The sequence below is a fragment of the Vitis vinifera genome, chromosome 8, assembly GCF_030704535.1.
Source record: "Vitis vinifera cultivar Pinot Noir 40024 chromosome 8, ASM3070453v1".
Classification (NCBI taxonomy): Eukaryota; Viridiplantae; Streptophyta; class Magnoliopsida; order Vitales; family Vitaceae; genus Vitis; species Vitis vinifera.
In genome coordinates this window covers 21,697,186-21,722,542 of record NC_081812.1, presented here as the reverse complement: position 1 = coordinate 21,722,542, position 25,357 = coordinate 21,697,186, and the positions used below count along the sequence as shown (strand labels likewise).

General features: G+C 35.8%; 1 protein-coding gene across 2 annotated transcripts; it reads left to right on the top strand.

The window, feature by feature from the left end:
- Nucleotides 1-5,541: 5,541 nt before the first annotated feature.
- Nucleotides 5,542-24,815, top strand: LOC100257143 (kinesin-like protein KIN-7K, chloroplastic). 2 transcript variants are annotated; one of them, XM_010655571.3, is made up of 24 exons: nt 5,542-5,831; nt 6,513-6,778; nt 6,866-6,963; nt 8,678-8,767; nt 9,522-9,574; nt 14,873-14,938; nt 15,025-15,078; nt 16,027-16,086; nt 16,597-16,675; nt 17,187-17,254; nt 17,353-17,415; nt 17,682-17,786; nt 18,166-18,270; nt 18,440-18,547; nt 18,620-18,763; nt 19,072-19,254; nt 19,451-19,609; nt 20,843-21,061; nt 22,720-22,860; nt 22,949-23,074; nt 23,167-23,217; nt 23,497-23,544; nt 23,650-23,787; nt 24,041-24,815. In XM_010655571.3, exons 2-24 carry the CDS (start codon nt 6,531-6,533, stop codon nt 24,629-24,631), a joined length of 2,997 nt encoding a protein of 998 aa, XP_010653873.1. In that variant the 5' UTR covers nt 5,542-5,831; nt 6,513-6,530; the 3' UTR covers nt 24,632-24,815. The 2 variants fall into 2 exon arrangements, with proteins under 2 accessions (XP_010653873.1, XP_010653874.1); XM_010655572.3 differs by lacking the exon at nt 5,542-5,831 and adding an exon at nt 5,860-6,286.
- The last annotated feature ends 542 nt before the right edge of the window (nt 24,816-25,357 follow it).

Below are 25,357 nucleotides of genomic sequence, written 5' to 3'. Positions count from 1 at the left end.
AGTGCCATAAACATGGGTACGATTCTGACCATGTGCGTCCTTTTATCTTTCGCATTGAGGCAGTGCCACGTCTTTATTTTAGGTGAGGCAACGCCACACCTTAGTGGTGCCCAGTCCTTAGGTGGTGGATGATGTTGAAACTCCTGGAATGTCTACGAAAAGATAGATCCCGATGAAGGTTGTCTGGTCCCGTGGAGGAATTTGATCCATTTCCCGTGTGACCAAGTGACCTCGAAATGAAGTATTTTCCTTTCTTGACTGAGGTAAGAAGGGTTTTCCCCACCTAGCCATGTAGTATTTTTCACACCAAGCAAAGCAAAGCCGAGTTTCTTGGTTAAGTTAATATGTTTACCTTAGTTATGACTTATGACTCATGAGGAGTTTATGTTCAACATTTGCTTGAGGCACCCCAACGGTGGACTCTATCCTCCCATTATTGGGTACTTTGTGATTAATTTGATGAACTTTTTTCGCGGTTACTCTTGAGGCATCATGGATTCAGAATAGATCAAACATGGGTTTAGGCCATTTGATTGAGAAAGGGGTCCCACCAACATTGAAACAGTTGGCAACTACAGTGTTACCTACATCCTTCTTTGACACAGATGATAACTACAGTAAGAAACTGTCAAAATGCCATCAAGCTTGAGAGGTCCACCATTGGTTAGTGTGCAGCCACCAACTAGCATGTTCCTCGGGGCTTTTTATATGAAGAACCCGAAAGGTCACCTTTGGAAACAATAACCTCAAAGCTCCCAAGCCCCAGCCTCAGAATTTGGGTTTCCTGTCAGAGCCTTGACCCTTTCGGACTAATTTCTTACCCTCCAACCCCTTCTTGTCTCTTACTCCACTCTCTCTTCAAATATAAGACAAGTACAATCAACACTTCGGTTAACTTATTTATTTAAAGAACTTCATGTAAATAATTATAATCTTGGAATAATTGTCTCATCCAAATGTTGGAGACAACCGTTGAAACCAACTGCATGATGTAATCAGTTCGTGTAGAAACTTCAAACTTTCTTTTTTAATCATACTGTGATCTTTAGGTTAGTTCTTATGAGATTAGGTTGAATTGGTGTGCATTTTTTTTTTTTTTGTACGTTCACAGGATAAAGCGAAGTAGTTATTATTGCCTTGTGTATGATGATGTTTGCACACATCAAACACGCCAGCATATAGGTGCACTCACAAAATATTTTCAGCTATACCTATCATTGCGGATTTCAGTATCGCTAATGTCCAATACTTACAATGGTACTCCTTCGGAAAAGCTAGATTCTTTTACTTCAATATCATTTTTGCTTAAATTAGTTGTACCAGTCCATTACTCTCCAGCCTTTTAGACCATTATTTTAAGAGCTCTCTTTCTCATAATGGGGATGAAGCAGCTACTTGCTTGAGTGATCTCAACAAATTCCATGATGATCTTGGCCACCAGCAGTGTGATTGAGCTTAAAATATCTTCTTCTGATGACCAAGGTCAACCTCATTATTCAATATAATATCTTTATAGGTAACCATTCTGCATCAACTATTCATCATACTTTTCTTCCTCCTCTTATTTCTCTTGGACTGGCCCCTCTACTACACTACTTTTTCTATTCCATCATGTCTTTTTGCCATTTTTCTATACACAGGTCGTATTCTTCGGTTGTTGTAGTAAATATTTCTGGGATCTTTTGGTAGTAGTTGGAATCAGCAATATTGCTTGCTTATCTTGGCATATTTCTTTAGGTGGGAGTATCATAAATTTGAACTCCTACTAGCTCGTTACTATTAAAGTTTCTTTTATTCTTCTAGTGATGTATCGAGTTCACTATCATGCATAAATCATAATCTTACAAATACAGCTCTGGTTGGTCAGATGGAATAGGCTGTTGATACAGGCCATTCAGTGGGGTTATTTTTAAGTGGTAGGTGGTATTGTAAGCATACACATGGACATGCTATTATTCATCTTCATATAAATATTATTTCCAGAATATGATTTATGATGACTGATGTAGCCACCTAACAATATGTTTAGTGTATTGGTTTGTTCATAAAGATGGTTTGGTGAAGCTTACTGCCGTTGGATTAAAAACAAAGTTCATTATTTTGGAAATTAGTGGAGCATCCTCGCTTCCTGATTTGGCTCATTTTTGGGTTTTTGTTTTATAAATTATTTTTGGTTTATATGCCTTCTACAAAGTGTTGTGAGATATCACAATAGTTGACGGTTGGATGTATTTTCTGATTTGCATGTTTTCTGTTTTTTTTTTAAAAACAGAAATTTGGAATTCTTGTAGAACCTCGTGGGCTGATTTGTTTTTTCCTCTATAAACGCTAGAGAAGTGGGTGGTATTTTAGTGGCAATTTTGTGTCGGGATGTGTGGATCATTCAATATCTGGTGGTTATATTTCCAAGCTTATAAACTATCTTTCAAAACTCATGTGTGGCTAGTTTTGGTGACTATTTAAATTTTAGCTTTATATTCGCTACTATATTCCCACTTTCAAGAATTGGGACCCATGAGTAGGTTACAAATCTTTATCGACATGTGTTGGTATTCGAGAACAATTTTATGTTATTCAAGATAAAAAAATCAAGAAAATATGATTGATGGGTAAAAATATTGTTTTTTTTATTATTATTAAGAATAAAAAAATATTTTTAGAAAATATTTTTTAATTGCTTTTACTTATTTTTAAAGATTATTTTAAAAAATAATTAGATAAATATGTAAAATAATTAAAAATAAAACATTAAATATGAAATTTAATTTTAAAACATATTTAAAAATACTTTTTTTTCTCCTTTTCTTTGGATCATGTATGTCATAGAAAAAAACAATTAAGTTTAAATTTATATTTATATTTTTATATTTCCCTTAATTTCTGAAAATTTCCATGATGGTTATTAGTCTAGAGAATGAAATAAAAATATTAGTCAGGGATTTTATTCTTATATTTTAAGTGTGAACTAATTAAAATCAATTTTACCACAATCGAAATAAGTGGTAAAATGTTTTAAAATTAATCTTGATAGATGAAATTCAAGATTTTATTTGCAATTAATTTTTAAAAGTTATTATCTTCTTAAAATAAGTTTCAAATATATATATTTTTATTTAAAAACCAAAGCCTGCAATAAAAAATAAAATAAAATTGTACTTTATTTTCTACTTATCCTCCGTTAGGGTGTTGGCAAAGTGGAGGAAAAGGAGTGGGGAAATGCGTCATGAAAATGCCTGTTTGCAGGGTTTCACATTGCAAAGGGCGTACACGAGACACGCCCACATTGGATTCTGAACGATAGAAAAAAAAACAAACGGGGAAAAAAGCAGTTGGAAAGACAAAAGGAATCCTTTGGTCAAATGAGTGGCTGGTAGACAGCCTTTTCTCCTACAGTGGGAGTAGACAAAAACCCTGCACTAGAATAAGGAAAAAAAAAAAAAAAAATGAAACAATAAAAGAATACAAAAGAAAAATATTGCTTTGGGGACCAGTAGTTGCATGGATCTTTCGTGGTGCCATGGTCATGTTCCTTTTGTGTTGACCTTGGCCCATTCCTCAAGTTGGTCTCAACAAATTCTGCGTGACTACCTTTTCATTTATTTATTACGTTTTATTTTACAATTATTTTTCATAATCCAATGACCTCAATCAAAACAACTGTTACACGATTAAAAAAAAATGAATACATAGATTTATGTGAAAAATTATAACCGTGAAAAATAACGGATAAATGAAAAGAAAATATATTATATAAAAAAAATGGTATATGAGGAAAGAGACGAGAGTATCTACAACGACAATATATGTCATAATCCTAAAACTATATATTATATATATAGGTTCATGTCATAGGGGCTTTGCCCCACACCCTTATTCGGATTAGGGGTATAAGATCGAGTTTATTGACACAATCCCTTTACTATCATCACATACTCTTAAAAAAATCTCAAAATTGTAATTATATCATATATGTCGCACCATGAGTTTTTTAAATTAAATTAAATATAATTTGGGTTACTAAAGTATACCCACGACAAATAAAATGTATGTTGATGGGTCATGTATTAAAAATGCAAGAGATGTAACATGCAAAAGATTTGAATTTTGGCATCGATAATGGTCCTGTTTTGGAATTGGGACAGGTAGAAATTTATGGAAGAATTGAAGGAGAGTTCAAAAAGCGAAAAGAGGGGAAGGGTCCACCATTAAAGTTTAGGAGGAGGAGAAGCCCACCACCGCATTGAGTGGTAAATGCTTAAAGGTTGGGTGAGAATTAAGTGCTCTACAATTTGCTCGAGTGCATATGGATAAACTTGTCATGTCTAATAAATAAGTCGACTCAAATGCCAGTTGCCCATGGTTACTCGCTTTATACGACCATCATGTTTGTCAATTCTTGGTTAAATTGGTAGTTGCCAGGCTTTTTGATTCTTTTTTTTATCTATAAAGGGCGAATCAAAGGTGGTTGGTGGTGGACCTCCTCACGCCACCCATGAAACGTAATTTTTTACTTTTAAAAATGTTTTTTTACTCTCTCTCTCTCAATTAAGTAATAACTTTTAAATTAATAATTTAATTTAAATCATTAATGAATAAATATTAAATTTTATCGAGCATTTCATAATATTTTATTTAGACAAAAGTCCATGCAAATAAAAATGTGGTCGATGAAAATGAAATATTCTCTAATTTACTCATTTTAGTGTCTCTCCAATTGATCCATGCAAGTTATATCCATTTCTATTGAAACAAAGATGATATGCTCCAGTGAAAAGTCGCCACTTCTCTATTGACCTCTCTGAATTAATAATTGAATCAACAAATAATTATCACGAAGAAAAATAATTTTATTTTTTTATAATTTTTGCCTGAAAATATATTTGTTGTCTTTTTATTAGGCCAGACAGACGACCACTAAATTCCAAACATAGATCACCAAGCCTACTCTCTCGCGTACAATATTCCTCCGGTACTCGCGTCATATATCGGAATAGCCAGGTACAAGCTCTAACGTCTCTTCAGATCCAACGGCTATGGTTCGTTCTTGTGGTCAGTCGTAGACTCGTAGTTATAGGATCACAGCCAAGTCTCCGCCTTGATGTGTAGGTACGCATCACTGTCGCCCACTCTCTCCCTCCATTCCTGCGTCGGAAGTCTGGGCCCGATAAAAATATAAATTTTATAACAAGCTGTAAAATTTGATTTTCAGAATAAGAACTTATTAACAAAAGAGAAGCACCATATAATATAACTAACTTTGATTAATAATTACTTTAATTAATTCCAGTAAACATTGACTAGTTTGCATTTAAGGAAGAGAAAATGAGGCGGTGGAGGGACGGTACATATGGCGTGGCAAACGTCAATTCGCTGAATTTCCTCACGCGTGTGAATACGAAAATGGAAACCAATACAAACCCAACGTCTCAGTGGTGACTGGTGAGTGGTGAGTGCTTGGAATCACAAGTCTTTTTAGTATTTTCTCATTCTCTCTCTAAAAGTGGATTGAAAATGCTGGTGGCCTTTGATGAAGGGCATCGCTTCCAAGGAAAGCAAGAAAATCTTACTAAATAAAAAAATAAAAAATATATAATATAAATAATAAAAGTGAAGTTTCTAAAAAAAAAAGCATCATACTTCTCTCTCTCTCTCTCTTTCTCTCTTCCTTACTTTTTGTGTGACTGATGATGAAGAAGATGATTTTCCCGATTTTCTTCTTCTCCACCCTCCCAGATCCCTGAGTCCAAAGGAGATCTCCGTGTATAAAGGCTCTCTGTCGCTCTGCAACAGAATTTCGGTTTTCTTGGCAATGCTGACTTGAGTAATTCCAGGTAATTTATCTGAATCTCATTTTCTGTGGTGCTGTTTGGTGGCTGAGAAAACCGAGGAAAGAAAACAGGAAAAAGTGAAAAAGTGAAATGCCGATGTCTTTGCTTTTCTGTTTTTGCTTTGAACGAAAAGTGAAAAAGATTCAAGGCTCCAACTGAGACTCACTCTGTATTGGGCTCAGTTGAGTGGCGTTTTTGCCAATTGTTAGATTTAAAAAGAGAAAAAGAGTGAGGCAACTGAAAGGAGGTAAATTCTGGTATATTAGGCTTAGGCGAATGGAAGTTTATTTATTTATTTTCTTAAGATTCAGGGTTTTGATTTCGTTTCTTTTCCTACATTTTCTCGGTAGACAGATTCTTTGCGAGATTTTAATTTCTCGAGGAATTCTCCATATTGAAGTTAGTTCTGATCGATTTTAGAATTGTTGGTGTTTTGAGTTGTTGCCGAGAAAATGGAGGTAAGGAAAAGATAATTTAACTTTTTCGTGTTTTCTGTTGTTTTGTTTCTTAGAAATTGGAAAATTCAAATCGAAAAGGAAAAAAAAATGTATAGTGCTATGGTATCAGTAGCGTCCAGTTTTTTTTCCCTGAGCTGCATTTTCTCAGCAACCAAGTAGAGCCTTAGAATATGTTGGTTTCTTACGGAACTCGAAAATGAAGTTGTCTTGATTCAATTTGTTGAAGAATTGAATTGGAGCAATAATGGCATCAAGACAAGGATCAAAATCTAAGAGGACAGGTTCAAGCACTTTGAAAGCTGCGAATTCTCCTTCATCTTCAACAACATCTTCTTCAAAGCACTTTCTAGAAACATCAATTGATGGCCTGAGCTCCCCTGCATCCTCTTCAGCCCGTAGCAAGCCTCAGTACTTTTACTCAGAAAGTTTGCCCTTGGATACTGAGAGATCAAAAGAAAATGTTACAGTTACAGTCCGATTCCGCCCTCTCAGGTGCTTTATTCAGGTCTTTATTTCTGGATTGTATTTATGAATTCAACATTTTTTTGTTAAGCACAATTGTGGTTATGTTTGGAGTAGTCAAAGGGAAATTCGTCAAGGAGAGGAGATTGCATGGTATGCAGATGGAGAAACTATTGTGCGAAATGAACATAATCCATCAATAGCATATGCATATGGTAAGTTTCTTGGATTCCAGTAAATATTCTGTTACACACTGATGTTATTTTTGAATTGTATTGCTGTATAATGATTGTGCTAGTGCGATGCTGCAAAGATTTCTATTTATACTTGAAGAGAAGTTAAATATCCTTAAAACTCCTTTGGTCAAGGACCTTTTATGGTCAGAACAAGTAAGAAATGTAGAATAGAAACTAGAAGGTACTGAAGAAGCCATTACAGTGCTGCAAAGATGCATAATTGCACTAAAACTTAGACCTATTTTTGTAAGTCATGGAGGTGCAAATGAAATGATTAGGCATTTGCTCCCCATCTATCAATTTCAAACACATTCTTCTCAAGGTTCAATGGCGAAGACAGTAAAGCAAATTCTTGGGCACTTTTAGAAACAAATTGGAGTTGTTAGGGGCTTCTTGACATGACTTAGAGCTCAAACTATTAGCCATTGACTATTTTGTAATCAATGTTGTTGAAAGCAAAAAATGATGTGAAGGCAATATGACTCCTTTTAACCTAAGGCCAAAGGTGAAAAATAAGGTGTTAGTTTGACTATAGTAAAACAATAGAGTATGAGTATATTTACCTATTTGATACTTAACCAATAAAAACGTCATCTTCAACAATGAACACCCTTAGATATTCATTCCTCATGGTGTCTTATAAAATTAACAAAATAGTACTAATTATTTGTGTTAAATATTATACCCACATCATAAGAAACATTTGATTGTTTAGAGAAAATTTCTCGTCCAAATGCATATTCTAATTTTCCAAACATTCAAAAATCAAAATAACAAAAAAAAAGGAAAAAAGAAAATGAACATCGTAGAGAAGTTTTAGGCATCATCATTGAAATTAAAATCGTCATTAATTCCATCAAGACTAGTTTGATAGCCCTTCATCTCATTATCGCTATGATTGATAATAGAATGTTTCATCTTGTACCCTATTTTAATCTAATCTTATATTGGATTAAATTACAATCTTAGTATGTCTAATCTTAATCTATGGTCAAAGGTGACCACCTCTTTCAAGCCGCTTTGCTTGTGTCTTCAAGAGGTGACTTTTGTTTGCCCTGCCTCGCGTGGTGGCCTAGGCAACCTAGGAAATCGTCTTTGCTAACGCTGTTTGTAATGATATTTTTATATTTTGTGACCCTTGTGAAGTATAATTGCAAGTTCTTGGTATTACTTAAACATGTTTGGAAGCATTTCTCAACCTCTTTTTTGACAAACATGTCTCAACCTTGAGTTGGTGTAAGGTTTCCAGTGCCTGTGTCTCTTCAGCATGTACATATGTATTTTTTCCCTCTCTTCAATATTTTTTTAACCTTGTCAGGAATGCAATTGCCCTCCGCCTTTGTGGGAGTCAATCATGAAACTTCATTTCATGCATCCATATGCATATAGTCTTCCAAGATTTGTTCTCTTGCAATGGCTTCTTGTATAGTAACTTCAGGGATTTGATTTTGAAGGAAAACAGCCTTTGTAACCTGAGCTTGTTTCAAGCTTGAGGTTATGAAATCAAAGTTGAATGTGCTTTACTTAAAGCTTCTGCTATGCTTTTAAATGTTTGCATTGACTATCATTTTTTCTGTTAGGTTTAATTGTTCCTAAACATATGAAATACTAGATTTGAACATGTTATTCTTTTTGTTCAACTTTTAGCTTAATAAAATCTGTATCTTAATTGAATGCTTCTTCATGCTTATAGATCGAGTTTTTGGTCCTACAACCACAACACGTCATGTCTATGATGTTGCTGCTCAACACATTGTCGGTGGTGCCATGGAAGGCATCAATGGTAAACTGTGAAGATCTTTTCTCTTAATTCCATTTTCACTTCTTGCATGCATAAGTGCTCTGATGTCAATGTTTACCTTATGGTAACATATTAATATGTCCAATCATGGTTGCCTTAGCCAGCCATAAAATGAAAAATAAAATGCACTCCACATAAGATGACAAAATGAAGGAAAAGAAGATATGAGTTTCATACTAATGCTGAAACTTGAAAGCTAACTGGTGCCCCATCTTGGACTTTGCATGTGCTTTAGATGCTCCTGGATCATGTTCCCTAGTGGTGCCTTGCCAACAATTATATTTAGTATTTTTGCCTCCAGAAAAATCTGCATTCCCAACAAGTTTTCTGTACATGTCAAAAAATCAAAGCATGATATAGCAATGCATCATCAAAGCAAGATATTTTGATGCATCTTAGTTCTCAAATTTTGGTTCTTTATTCAAACTCTTCAGGTTTTGTGCTTACGATGAAAAATTGAACTTAAAGAATAATTGCCAGTTGGTGTCACTAGGTGCTCCCAAGGACTTGCATGCTCAACCCCTAGCTATTGGTTATACTGCTAGTTGTCAAGGTCCTAAGATAGGTGTTCATTAGTGTGGATTGGTAAGATGATGTGTTGTCACATTTCTTGTAGTTGCATTTGAACTGAGGGCTGATACTGTTGTCCCGGATGTGTAAACAATTTTCTTGGAAAAATTTCATGTTGTCAATGACCACAGTTTTGCTCATTTTCTTTGTTTTCTTTCCACATCAGGTACAATTTTTGCGTATGGTGTGACAAGCAGTGGGAAGACTCATACCATGCATGTGAGATAGCCATCCATATACCTCCTTTCTTATATACTACACATTTCTACTCATTCAGAATTCATCTTTCTTTCTCTACTACTGTGATCATTACACCTATAAAAAAATTCCATTCCCAATGATTGATTTTATTTATTTATTAATAATAGGAAACAAACATTTTATTGAAGGATAGCTTGCTACAAGGACAGACAGGCTATCCTTCTACCAAATTAATATGAGCATTACAAGGCACTTTCTATTGGGTTTGCATGTGGTAGGAACAATATTTTACAATTGCTAATTTCATTCTTGCCTATTAAAGTGACATTTTGAATTTATAAAAAAAAGCTTTTGTGTGAGTGAAGCACTCACTATTTCTTTTTCCAAGGTGGATTCATAAAAATAGGGGCCTGATTTTGGCTGTCTACCCACCACAACCCTTTTCCTCTCTCCAATCCCTGAACTGGTGGTGTGAAAGAGCTAGCATTAAAGATGACAACTTGACAGAGTTGAGTTTTAAAGCCATCATTAAGAGAAATGGAAAGTGATTAAATCCAATGTTTTCAAATGGGATGGAGGGAAGGGAAGATGCATTTCTCATGTCCGTTTTACGGATGACCTTGCTCTTCATGGGTCAAACTTGGACCAGCTTAGAAACCTTAGGCATGTGTTCCTCTATTTTATCTAGAAAAGGGAGGTTTCAATATTCACAAGCACTTTGTTAAGTAGTATGTTACATGTTCTCCTATCCTATTTAGGTATCAGTGTGTAAAAAGTTGAAAAGGCTTGAGCAAGACTTCCTTTGGGGGAGAAAAAAAGCTTCACCTTGTTAATTGGGATGTGGTATGTCTTCCCATGAAGTCAAGGAGATTGAGTTGTGAAGCACTTCTAGAAAGATGGCATTGCCATTAAGCTATTGAAAAGGATGGCTTGTGAAGGAAGGTTTTGGGTGGAGGATATGAGGTGTTAAGAAAGGTGATTGGTATATGGCTCTAGTGAGGGACATACTAGAGAGAAGGATGATAGAAATTTATTAGAATATTTTGGGACGATTTCTCTATTTTTGTTTTTTTACATAGGGAGCATGGTTTACGGGTGAGGGTTTGGCATGATATTTGGTGCAAATACTGCTCTTTCATTTCAAAATTATTGAATCTCTTATCTTTTGTGTGATAAAGAGATTCCAATAGTTAGACCTATGGGAAAAAAAAATAAAATTCCAATAGTTAGAGGACAACAAGGGGTGGGTGGTTCCTAACTTCATTAGCTAACTGTCACCAATTCCCAACCTACCTAACTTCTTGTGGAAGAAGGTGATCGGGGTGAAGCATGGGATGGAGGGCTGTGGTTGGAAATCTGAGGAAGCTCGGGGGCCCTTTGGAGTGGGAGTTTGGAAGGAAATTTTGAAGGAGATGAGCTGGTGCTGGAATAACATGAAGTTCAAAGTGGGGAGGGAGACTAAGATCATGTTCTAGACTGATCATTGGTGCAGCAACGAAGCGCTGTCCCAAGCGTTTCCCCAGATTTTTGCCTTGGCAGTGTGCAGTAATGATTTGGTGAATGATGTGTGGGACTCAAGGCTTGGCCAAGGAGGGTGGAATCTCAGATTGGCTAGAGATTCTAATGATTGGGAGCTGGTGTTAATAGAAGACTTGCTCTTTTTGCTAAGGGACATCAGGGTAACCCTAGAGGAGGACTCAGTGCTTTGGAAAGGAGGGATTCTGCCAGGTTTCGGATTTGGGTGGCTTACAATCTGCTGGCAGCCCCTAATCCTCTTGTTTTTCCGGGAAAAAATATTTGGGTGGATAAAGTCCCAACCAAAGTAGCTTTTTTTGCGTGGGAGGCTACTTGGGGAAAAATCCTCACGTTGGATAGGTTGCAAATGCGTGGGTGGCAGCTTCCAAATTGTTGTTTTTTGTGTGGTTGTGAAGAGGAAAATGTAAATCACATTCTTTTACACTGTACAGTGGTTAGGACCCTTTGGGAAATCGCCTTTGCCTTATTTGGGGTTCAGTGGGTGTTTCCAGAGAAGGTCAAAGAGGCGTTGTTCTGTTGGCGGGGCCCTTTTGTGGGTAAAAAAAGGAAGAAGATATGGAAGACCATTCCGCTATGTATTTTTTGGACGGTGTGGAAGGAAAGAAATAGGTTAGCTTTTAGAGGGGGTCTTTTGGCTATTTAGACTCTTAAGAACTCTTTTGTTTGTAGTCTATGGAGTTGGGCTAAGTTGTATAGGGGAGAGGAATCCTCTTCACTTCTAGGCTTCTTGGAGTGGGTAGCGGTCCCCTAAGGGCTGGTGAGGTGTTCCTATTTCTATTTTTTTGGCCTTGTGGCTGCTTTGTATACCTCCTATATGCGGTGCGGCCTTTCGACCTTCTTTAATATATTTTCTGCTCTCGCTTATCAAAAAAAAAAAAAAAAAAATATTTCCCCTAGCATTCCAATCTCCTTAATTCCTTTTCAAATATGGAAGAACGATTTTTCTTCTTCCTCTTCTTGTTGACTTATTTCTCTCCTTCATAACCTCTCTATCGGCATGCCTAAGAAATTACCAAAAGCAACTAGACTGCTATTTGGCCAAACATCCAAGGTGCTCCTCCACTGCGACACACCTTGGAACATAACAACCTTTTCCCTTGTCTTCGTACCCATCATTCCCTTATGTGCTTTCTCCCCATCAAAAGAAAACCTCACCACACCCACCAAATCATCCTCAACAGGGACTTATCCTTGCTCTCAGAAACATATCCAAACCTCTTTGGCAGGAGGATAAGGCTCAAAGCCTTCCCCTCTACACTCTCAACATCACACCCAAAAAAAAAAAAAAACAAAAATGATGGAACCCTACACACCCCCCCCCCCCCCCCCCCCTCCCCTAGAGTTCACAGAGCATAAAGAGTTTACCTATGAATATGGATGCTTTCTCCATGAGTGCCACATTAGAGCATTAGAAAATAGAGGACCAACGACAACGGAGTAGCTGATTCAAAGGATGCCATCCTAGAACAAATGGAACCAACCAATGGATGCCCTTGCATCATCCTTTGCATGTCGAAGATTGGAGCACCTCCGCTTCTCAAACCAAGAGACAAAACCAAGCCAACCTCCCCTTCTACAAGAACCTTTAGAACCTTGTAGAAGTTTGAAATATAATTTAGACTTCCTAAGAATCTTTGTAATTGCTTTTTATCTTTTATATCATTTGGGAACTTACTAGCAAATTCAATTGCTCTTTCAATTGGAATGATGGATCCTCTGTGAATATGGTGTCCTAAGAATATGACCTTTGTTTGGAATAATTTTACCTTCTTAGCTAAGACAAAATAAACCTGCATTTTTAATCACTCGAAGAAACACATTCGGATGCTTCCAATGTTGATCAATGGAGTTAGAAAATACAAGGACATCATCAATATAAATAATTGTAAAGGATATATATGGGTTGAATGTCATTTATGATATTTTAAAATTCTGATGGAACATTTTTTAAACTGCATGGCATCACATTTCATTAATCATGTCCAAGATCCCTCTCCTACATTTTATTGAACAGAAAGTAAGCATCCTCAGTTCCCCCATTTGAAGGTCTTTCAAACCTGTACAAACCTCTTATTACAAAAGACAATGTATTTTTTTTATATATAGGTAAAGAGAAAGATTTGTTAAAAAAGAGATGCCAAAAAAGTGACTCAAGGTGTACAATATCTATACACCCACCGCCAAACCGGCCAAAAAAGGAAAAGGAAACAAACACCCAAACGGGTCTAAAACAACCTTAACTAGAGCCCAACCAATCATCAAGCTATACAAAAGAAAATTTATAATCATTGAGCTATACCCACAATGAATTGACTCCCTGAATGTGCCTCCAACTTTAGCAAACCCCATTTTCGTTTTATTATCCATGCCAAATGCACCAACTATTGGATCTTTATACCCTAAAAAACAAGAAAAGCTTATTCAAAGCATCCAATTCTTCATCAACTTTCTTCAAACAAAATAACCTCACTATCAAATCCTTCCAACGAGTGGGCATGTAATTCAAATTTAGACTCCAATTCAATGACCTTATCATCACAATTGGCAAAAGTAAGAACCAATTCTAATGTGAAAAAATCCTTCTTGAACCCAAGAGAGTGCTAAATTGGAGCAATTTTCTGGTGGCAACGGCCATGAGGGTGGTGTTGGGGCTGAACTGGATGGCAGATTGTGGCGCAGAGCAACGTTGATGGTGGCATGGAGGACTTGGGTTTTTCCTTCTTCCCAAGTTGTTCTAGAATAGGAAAAATCATGTAGATAGATAGAGAGAAGATTCCATGCTTTTAATTGATTTTGTAGATTGGGTGAAATTGGGGGGGGGAGGAGAGCGGTTTTTTTGTGTGATCTATCTCTATGGCAAAGCTTTTTGGTATCCCATTATATACTTCACGTTTACCTTTGTGTATAGTTCTTCTATTGTTATTTTAAAATCTTTTTGCTTATCCAAAAAAAAGGAGGTGGGTGGTTTTTGTAAGGAAGCTCCTTGTTGGGAGTTAGTGAAGGTGAGAGATTTTTTGGGAATGGTCCATGGGATATGTCAGGGAAGGATGGATTGAGATGAACAATTCTAAATCTGGCAGTTCTCAGTTGGTTCTTCTTCCTATTTTTTATTGCCTAGTCTAGGATTCTAAATATGATATTTTTCTTCTCTCTTTGGACTTCTACCTTTGAAGCCTCTGAAGCACTTCCTTGATCCTCCTTTTGCTAGATTAGAACCTTGTCAGTAAGTCCAGGAGGATACTTAGGCAGGTATAACTGGTGTGTAGAGATAGTGATTGTAGTGGTACAGTTATGAGTGCCTTTTCAATATTTCTGGAGAAGATCTGGTCATTCAGGCAAAGATCTTATCACTTTTGGTGGGTCAGTCATAAGCGAAAGATTTGAATTTCTAATTTCTTGGTCAAAAGGGAATTTGGTAATTGTTAGCTCATGAGTGTCCAAAGAAGAAAGAGGGCTGTGGAAGTTTGATCATTGGCTTGCCAAATTATTAATGTCACATGATTTGCTTTTCAAGGTTGTCTTCTGCATGTGTTTCCTTGCATTATAATTTATCCAAACAAGTTCTAAACTGTATGAGTAAGCCTATTTCTTATTTCTGTCTTTAAAATTTAGGAAGGCACTATTTACTTATTGTGAGCTTGAAGACTGCATTCTTTGTTGAACCTTTGCATGTATGAAGCTATGATGTGGGATATGTATCTTATATAGTGAAAAGCAAGTTTTCAGTTTTGAATTTGGATATGTACCTGATATCCTTATTTTGCTAATACACAATGGCAGGGTGATCAGAGGTCCCCTGGAATTATACCCCTGGCTGTGAAGGATGCTTTTAGTATCATTCAAGAGGTATTTTATATGGGCTGATATCCTTTCTCTTTTATTATATATCTTGCTGCCAGAGACTTCTTAGTCTAATGTTTATTACATCTCAGACTCCAAGTAGGGAATTTCTTCTTCGTGTGTCATATTTGGAGATCTATAATGAGGTGTGAGCTTCTTTCCATCCTCTTAAGCTCTTTATTTGGTGATGTACATCCACAACTGTCCATTTCATGCTCTTAATGTATGTACTAATGTGCAAGTTTGTTTGTATGCATTACAATTTTGTGGTCTTACCTTCTGAATTTTGTGTGTGGCAACTATGTATGAGACTCTTTATATGCCCCTTGATTGATGATGGATGATGGATCATAGTCCACAAAGAAAATGTCTTTCAAGCATTTGGACCAGTAAAGATTCATTGTTTTACATGAGATATTCCTGTATCTTGACTAAGCTATCCATTTTTTTAAGCAGAAACAAACATTTTATTGCCATGAAATAAGTACAAAGAATGACAGGATATCCTTCCCTCGGAACAATCTGCTACATAAATATATGATCAAAAGCAGACCAAATTGTCTACTTTAGAAAACGAAGATCATTGTAGCTCTGAACGTTGTCTTAATCACAAAATCCAAGGAGGTAGGAAATTTCCTACAAAAAAGATATGAAACATTAGGTTTGCTAAGATTCACCATTTGACTAGCTGAACATGGAAACCCAAAAAAGGGAGCACCCAACTCTGAAGCAGTCTAAAAAATTTGACAACGTCACCGTTCTTGTTTCATTTGCGTTTAAAGCAATAGAAACATTGAAGTCAAATTACCAATGTACTTGAACAAATAGAATCTTCCCTCCAAGATTTCTAGGAGGCACTAAGAACTTCATGTCTTTATTTGCATGCTTATGCTGTTATCCTGAAGCCTTCACAGTGGCACTGGATTTACTATCTGCAAATTGATTTGGTGATGTATATCATTAGCCAATTATTTCTGCTCTTTGTAAAGCTATGACAAGTTGTGTTCATTATTTTTATCTTCATTGTATACTAGCTCTCATACTGCATTGGTTTTCGATTACACTACTATCCTTTAAGGCCTCTTTTATTTCAGGTTGTTAATGACCTCTTGAATCCAGCAGGACAAAATCTAAGAATTAGAGAGGACCTTCAGGTACTGTTCTATCACTCATGATCTTCACATTAAATGTGTTGCCTTTATCTGACTAAGAATGTGACCGCTTTTTTTCCTGTTGCCTGCAATTCTCTCGCCTTTATAGGCCTATGTTTTAGTTAAGTAAGAGATTACATTAGCCATGCAATACTGGACTGATGACTTGTAATTTAACAGACTTCATTGTCCTTGTCAGGGCTGAGTGATGATGTCTATTTCTGTAGCTGACTACAAGCGGTTAAGATTTAAAACTTTGGTTGGTTGAGTTGGAAATAAGATATTTCTTAGAAACTAATAAAACCATCTTTTCATATGTCCCAAAATTGTAAAGATCTAACTAGTAAAAGTGGGATGGGAATGTGGAGAGTCATTTACAAACATAGGATGTTATAGAAATCTTTTTATGAAATTTATTTCTTCCTTTGATGATTTAACTGATCATATTGTGGAAACTTCAACTATCCATTCTATAGGAATTTGTTGTTATTTATTATATGTTGATGGTTGTAGGGAACCTTTGTTGAAGGAATAAAGGAAGAAGTTGTATTATCTCCTGCTCATGCCCTTTCCCTTATAGCAGCTGGAGAAGGTACAAGTTTTCTGCCTCTTTTTTTTCATCTTATTTATTTGGACTTCATCCAGTTATCTCAACTTGCATTCATCTGTACCTTCCTGTTTTCCTTGTAGTCCAACTTGAGCCACTTAACTTTTTAGCATCATAGTCATTTGTCCTTTTTCCCATGAACTAAACATCAGAGTCAACTTCCTTTTATCCTGCTCCCAATTGCAGCTTTCTTTAACTTCTTGTTATCAGATTCAATCTCCCTTCCTCTGTCGCCCCACATCCATCTCAATGTAACCAAGTAATTTGACGAAGCTATTGGGTTAGACAGAGTGTGAGACATACCTAAGTAATTTGACAGAAGCATGGATAATTTGTGTTTATCGATAAGCAAAAAATGGATTCAAATTAGAGCTGGACAATTGGTTTTTGAAGTCACAGTTAAGAATGGTTATGACATTGATAAATGTACACATTTTCATTACTTTTCCTCAATTGATTTCATGCTTTCACTAATAGTTTAGTTCTTTTATTACAGAGCATAGACATGTTGGGTCCACTAATTTCAATCTACTCAGCAGTAGAAGCCACACAATATTTACACTGGTATGTTGTGCTATTTAACAAAAAAACAATGTTACTTTTGTGGAATGTTACATTGTAGTTACATCTAACCTGCTTTGTCTTCTGCTCTTGTGTTACAGACGATAGAGAGCAGTCCATGTGGTGAAAATAGTGAGGGGGAAGCAGTTAACTTGTCACAACTGGTACATCTTTTAGGCTTTTGACTTGAGACCTACTCCAATTGTTTGTTTGTTGGTTTCCATAGGGTTTTATTTTGAGGTCTGTGCTCATTTATTATCATTTTTTAAGGTATAGGCCTGCATTTTTATCTATCTCTATTTTGTAGAATGCTTACTCCAATATGATTAGTAGTTTTATTTTCTGTATAACTTTTCCTATCTATTAGCTATTGTGAAGATGTTATCAATCAATTCCTTGTAACATTTCTGCATTCTACTTATACCTGCAGAACCTCATCGATCTGGCAGGTTCGGAGAGTTCTAGGGCAGAAACAACTGGAGTGCGGCGAAAAGAAGGATCATACATCAATAAAAGCCTGCTAACTCTTGGAACTGTGAAGCCTCAAACTTGTTATTACTCAATCAGTTAACTGTTTAAGTATTTCTTCTTCTAGTTGCCAAATCTGTTGTACCAATCTACCATCTGCAAACTTGATCTAGTACTATCATGATATGTTTGTGTGAAAAAAAAAAAAAAATTGAATCAATTTCCTCAATGCTATTTTTCATCATTGTAGATTCTGGTTGGTGGAAAATAAAAGAAATCTTGAACCATATGAGCGGTTTGTAACATGTTTTATGTTTCTGTTCCCCATTCTTGAATTCCTTATAGACCACATCACACCAGATAGACCTATTTTTAGTTTGGATTACAATTTTGTTTTATTTAGCAGAATAAACTTATTCTTAAATATGCTTGTATTATTATCACAGGTTATATCAAAATTAACTGATGGAAGGGCTACTCATATACCATACAGGGACTCTAAATTGACCAGGCTTCTTCAGTCCTCATTAAGTGGTCATGGGCGTGTCTCAGTAAGCCTTTCCAGATATTTATACTGGAAGCAGTATGATATATATCTGCTTTGAATTGTAGATGATTTTGGAAATATCTACGAGGCTATATAAACTTCTAGAACAAGTACTGTTTACGAAAAAAGAGTCTCATTGTGTATTTATTTACCTCTATTGTCTAAAATTACAGCTCATTTGCACTGTTACTCCTTCCTCAAGTAATTCAGAGGAGACACATAACACACTGAAGTTTGCTCATCGTGCAAAACATATTGAAATTCAAGCAGCCCAAAATAAGGTATATTCTTTCAAACTGTCTGCACTTTGAATACTCTTACAGTTGGCATAAGTAATCTTATGAAAAATGCAGATAATCGATGAGAAATCGCTTATCAAGAAATACCAAAACGAGATTCGCAGTTTGAAGGAAGAGTTAGACCAATTGAAGAGGGGTATTGTAGTTCCTCGCCTAACAAATAAGGGAGAAGACGATCTTGTGCTTCTAAAACAAAAGGTATGGCTATGATGAGTTAGTCTTGTGGTTTGTACCTGGGCTGGCTGCATTCTTCTCTGGTTTAATTTTTTCATCTCCCAGGTCCTGCTTATGTGAAAATTGTTTGCATAAAATTATTTCACTTCCGATTCTTGAACATATAATTGTACTTAATTTTTCTCATTAAAAGTTTGTAACTGTACAATGAGGGAGAGAAATTATATGCAATAATTTCCACTTCAAGTAGTTTATGCAATCACATGTCCTGAAAAAAGGAAAATTTGAAAAAAAGCTTGATCCAGTTCATTTGATTGATGTGATGTGTGAAGCTAGAAGATGGTCAAGTCAGGCTGCAATCAAGATTGGAACAGGAAGAAGAAGCAAAGGCTGCCCTGTTGGGTAGAATTCAGCGGCTGACAAAGTTGATCTTGGTCTCCACAAAAACTTCACAACCATCAAGACTTCCTCAGCGCCCTGGTCCTAGGAGAAGACATTCTTTTGGAGAAGAAGAGGTTTAATGATTTTGCATAGTTGGTTATCTTCTATTCTTTTTTTCTTTTTCTTTTTTTATTTGTTTATTTCCAAATTAAATACTCTAGGTTACCGTAGATAATTCTCATACTTTGGAATTCGATGGGATGATTTGATTAAGTATCTTATTTATTTATTGTTTTACCTGATCATAATTGCTTTGTGTTAAATGTGCAGCTTGCATACCTCCCATACAAAAGGCGAGACTTGATCTTGGATGATGAAAACATTGACTTGTATGTTTCTCTTGAAGGGAATGCTGAAACTCCTGATGATACACTTAAGGAGGAGAAAAAGACCCGGAAGCATGGATTGCTAAACTGGTTAAAATTACGGGTATGTAGAATCTGAATCTTTGGGTGACCTTTGCTAATATGTTTTGGGGAGATAGGGAAGATGCTCCAAGAGTTGGCTTGACAATTGGTCTGGGTGTGAAAATCTTGATTAGGGTTCTAAATCATATTTTGCAGGAAATATAGAAGAGATTGAGAATTAGGAATATGCAAGGACATATCATCCAAAATTTTGATTGAGAGTTGTCTTAAATTTAATTGAAATATAAAATAAAATAAAACATTAAGGTAGTGTTTTGGGCAAGTTTTGAGTGTCATGAACCTGTGAGATGTTGAAACCCTGTACAAACTAGAGGGAACTGAAGCAATTTTAGAAGGGAACTGAAGCAATTTTAGAAGGAAACTGGAAGTGCTCATTTTAGATGGTTTGAAGATTGGAGCTGTGTGTGTGCACATGCTCTATATCTACAAAAATTAAGCCAGAGAGTTTTAATAATTCTGCTATTTTCTTTTCATAAGCTTTTTATTTTTATTTCTGCAGTTAGAGTGCATTATATTATTTTCAATTATTACTAATGATACCATCAATAAAAGACATCAAGTTTTTTATGCCTTTAAATTATCTCAAGCTACAATTTTTTTTGTTTTCTCACAGTGGGAATCTATTGCAAGAGAGTTCTGTCGTACATGGTTGGTTATTGTTAGGAAATTAGAAGGAATACAGATTAAAAAAAACCAGTTCAATAGTGAAACTGTTTCGAATGTTTACTGACATTCAAAATGCATAACTTGGCCATAAAATTTATGATTAACTGAGCTACAAGTTGAGATTTGTTTTTGCTTAAAATTTGATTATATTGGCTAGTTAGATGTGGAGATGTAACTTTAGCTAGTCCTTTATTCTTTGTGAAATTCTCTGAATGACAGGAAACAGAGGAATTTAATTGCTCTTATCAGAAAATATTATTAAAAATTATTTTCCTTTCCTATTTCCAGGTTTCCTGTGAGAAACCACTTCCATTTTAATTTTTAACAGAAACCATGTTTTCCAAACTTTAAGATCGATTGAGGACACTTCAATTTTTATCTCACATTCATTTTCATCTATATATCCTTGGAAGTGTGTGTGATCAAATAAACTAGTGAAACATATTTTCTATACTATCCTAGCCTAGATGCTATTAGCCTCCTTTTTTTTCCTTTTCTTTTATTGATTTTATTTGTCCTCCTTTTCCCCCTTTTTTGAATCTTGTTTAATTTTACCATTCTTTACCAGAAACGAGATAGTGGCACTGGAAGTCCTAGTGACAAATCAAGTGGAATAAAATCTATCAGTACACCTTCAACTCCTCAAGCAGACAGTGTTAATCTTCCTACAGAATCCAGACTCTCTCATTCTTTACTTACAGAAGGTTCTCCTATTGATCTTTTTTCTGAGACCAGACAGGATAGAGAAGTCCCTGTGGATGATTTTTTGGGACAAGAGACACCTCTGGTATGCAACTTACTGATTTTCAGCATGTTTATCTTACTGTGGAGCAAATATTTCAATTCTGATTCTGCTTTGTGCTCTTATATTGTATAGTGTCTTTGAATCACTGAATTACAATATCTTAGTTTGTGAAATTCTCATGAAGACCTTCGCTAACATGAATAAGGTTTTGAAAGATGTTGAGTCACAAACAAAGGAAAGGGGAGAGGAAGGAAGGGGTGGGAGTTTTTACACAGTGAAAAGGATTTTTATGATAGAAATGTTAAATGATGTGGACTATTCCTGTAAACAAAATATTTACGATTTTCTTAGGCTCAGATGAGGTATGTAATGCAGTACCATAGGCTTAGACGCTAAATTTACACTCACAATTGATTAAAAAAAATGGTGGTAAATTGGTATATATTATGGGTTTCTTCATGATAGGGGCCTTGTCTACAACCTTGCCCATAATTATTGGGTTTACAGAAGGCCCTACATTCCTAACTGCATGATATTATTTGGAGCTAGATAATCTAGAAATTTTTAGTATTCCATAAAAATTTCATATCTTTGTCAATTTTTAGAATAATTAATTGAGAAATGTTTATAAAATATGTTATGAAGGGATTTTGAGATCTTTTAGGAGCTATTCCAAGCACGTATTTGTCAGACTTTTAGGAATGTTTTTATTTTAGGGATCCCTGCATTGCCAGTGAAGTTCGCCAAATTTGGGGATCCCTGCATTTTGAATTTTGAAAAATTGTTCTGTGGTAAAATGTTTCCCATTTACGAGGCAGAATTCCCTTAAGGCACCTTAAAAAATAACTAGTCAATATTAGGAAATTCCTTTACATACTTTTCCTATATTTTCTAGTCTCCTCTTCGTGTCTTTTTCTTTTTCTTTTTTTTTTTTGTTTGATAGGAAACAACAATGAATTAGTCTCCTCTTTGTTCCTTTTCTTTTTTTCCTTTTTTTTTAACAACTTGTCATGTCCTATGTCATAATACACTTCAATGCATGTTAGCAACCAAATTTTTATGTCAATAGAGAATTCTCAGTTTTTATAATATATTTTTGTGCTCTGTATGAAACTTTACCAGTTTGTGGAGTTGCTACGAAATATGATATTGAACCCACTAAGACAATGTGATAATTTTTCTGTACTGGTCATTAATTGATGATTGGGATTTAATTGTTTACTTATATCTAACCTCATGATGGTTTTCTTTTTTTTTTTGCATTCAATTATCATTTTTAAGGACTACTCTTGACTCATCTCGGTTAAGCATTGAAATTTGAAGGTTGTAAACATGCTGTTACCCATTAGGGTAGCCCAATTGGTCAGGGCGAACACTAAGAAGTATGGTCCTAATAAGAGGCACATGGTTTTGGGTTCAAATTTTGCCACTAATGATATCCTGAATTTATCTGGTGCTGGTTGTTGCTGGGCGGTCAACACCCCGATGTTTGGGTCCTCCATAGAGAGTCCTAAGGGCTTGGCCATGGAAGGTTCCTTGATTATAAAAAAAAATAAAATAATAATTTACATGTTGTTTCTTCCTTGTGCATTTAGAATTAAATTAAGTGCTTAAATATACTTTGGGGGATGTAAATTTTTCTGATGAGACAATTCCATTTATATCATAGATTTCAAATCTTTTTTTTTTTTCCATGCCAGACTAGTATAAAAACAATGGACCAAATTGATCTGCTGAGGGAACAGCAAAAGATTTTGTCTGGAGAAGTGGCACTACATTCAAGTGCTCTAAAGCGATTATCTGAAGAGGCAGCAAAGAATCCTAGGAAGGAACAAATTCATGTAATATCTTGATTCCTTCTTTTCTGTGCTGTTTAACTATTGTTGGAATGCCTGTATATCCAATCTTAATGGACCTTTTGTATTTAAGGTGGAAATGAGAAAGTTAAATGATGAAATCAAGGGGAAGAACGAACAAATAGCTTTACTGGAAAAGCAAATTGCTGACTCCATTGCTGCTTCTCACAATAAGATGGATAAATTGGAAATATCACAAGTAAGTTCACTTTTTACTTTTCTTTATAAATTGTATAGGGTGCTTGCCTCTAATTACAAGTCCATCTCTAAAATGGTTGTTGCATGCTGCAGTCTATTTCTGAACTGGTGGGGCAATTGAATGAGAAGTCCTTTGAACTTGAGGTGATGCAATCTTATCCACTTCAACCTGGGAATACCATTTCTTAAATATCTGCATGATGTGTTTAATTGATCCATTCCTGGAGCTAGTTTGAGGCATCTTTTCAACATTATTCTAGGCTTTAGATCTGCATTATGTTGGAGTTCACAAATTGAAATCATAGATTAATTAATGGAATCAAAGTCTGAAGTGGTTTTCATTTACTTTTGGAATTGGTCATCCTCTGATTTTTCTAGGTTTATCTAATGAGCATGGTTTGCTATCTTTGTTTGCCTTCTTAGGTTAAAGTTGCGGACAATCGGATAATTCAAGAGCAGCTCAATCAGAAGGTACAAAAGCCACTGGAACAAATGAATATAAAAAGTTTTCTTAGTTTCCCGAATCAATACTACCAGTTTAGAGCTAACGTTCACATGAAATCACCTTTCTATCAGAGCCATGAATGTGAAGGATTGCAAGAGACAGTTGCCTCTTTGAAGCAGCAGCTCTCTGAGGCTCTAGAGTCAAGAAATGTCAGCCCAGTGATTGGCCATGAACTTCATACAGAAACAAAGAATACAGTACAAGCACAGGTTCTTTGCTATATGGACCCTTCTTCAGTATGGGTTTAGTTCTTCATACCAAGTAATCCAATTATGAAATATGCCTTATGTTTATTACACACTCTAGAGGGGCGACTAGGTATTTCTTTCCTTTCTGTTCTTATTATGGCTAAGTACATGCTGTGGTTATGCGGTAATGTTATCATAGCATGGGTTGGAGCATTTCCATCTTGTTATTTGAGTCAAGGCACTGTATCTAAACTCTTTCTTTTTCCCTAATTAGGCTGCCGAGATTGAAGACCTGAAGCAGAAGTTGACTGAAGTAACAGAGTCAAAAGAACAGCTAGAATTTCGGAATCAGAAACTAGCGGAGGAGAGTTCATATGCAAAAGGTTTAGCCTCTGCTGCCGCAGTTGAGCTAAAGGCATTGTCAGAAGAAGTTGCCAAACTTATGAACCAAAACGAGAGACTAGCTGCTGAGTTGGCAGCACAAAAGAACTCCCCCAATAACCGTAGAGCTATTAGCGCACCCCGAAATGGCCGCAGAGATAGCCACATCAAACGGGCTGATCAAGGTGTGTCTCCTGCAGATGTCAAGAGAGAACTAGCCTTAAGTAGGGAAAGAGAACTTTCATATGAAGCTTCCCTTTTAGAGAGAGATCAAAGAGAGGCCGAGCTTCAAATAAAAGTAGAGGAATCCAAACAAAGAGAAGCTTATCTTGAAAATGAACTAGCTAATATGTGGGTTCTTGTGGCAAAGCTGAAAAAATCCCAAGGCGCTGAATCTGGTGTCTCTGATTCAACAAGAGAAACCCAGAGGGTTGATAGTTTTGGGATTTGGAATGAGTCAATGGTGACAAAGGGCTTTCAATGAGATTTGCTTGTGATGCCTGTGTGAGAAAGGTGTGCGTTTGTGTATTAGATGTGAGCTCTGTGTATTTAAAAAAAAAAATGAGAGCTTTTGTTTTTGTTTTGTTTTGTATTTTTTTCTTTCTCCAATTAATTCCCAACTATGTTGTATGATCAGGTTTATTTTAGGGCTTATTTGTCGTTGGTCATTTTATTTTTTAGAGGCATCACTCTCCAGCCTCGATTAAGTATCTTTTTGGCTTCACAGTGCTCAAAAGTGATGAAACCTTTAAAATGAGTGAGTTTTCGCAACTGTCATGTAATTGCGGGTGCAAATGGCTGGTCCCAACTCAACTCTGGCTTCAGCCATGCTGGTGAAAGAGGAGGAAGCGGCTCAAGTTATTATATTGCCCTTGTTGTTTGTCCTTTCTGATTGTACTCTCTTCTTGTTTTGATCTTTCCGTAATTTTCTGGAACCTATATTTTGAGGTGCATTTTTGTACACCCCTATAGAAAAGGTTGGTTGCCATTATTAGTAGGGCAAAGTACAAAAAAATTTTAAAGTTACAGTAAAAAATAAGTCGGGCAAAATCAAACTTCCATAAAAAGTGGGGAATGTCTTTGATGGAGAAAATTTTCTAGGGAAAAAAAAAAAACTTGAATCATTTGAACTTAATAAATTTTTAATTAAGATACATTATGACTCAGAGTAGAATTTGAATTTTATATTTCACCCTTTTGACTCCCTCGT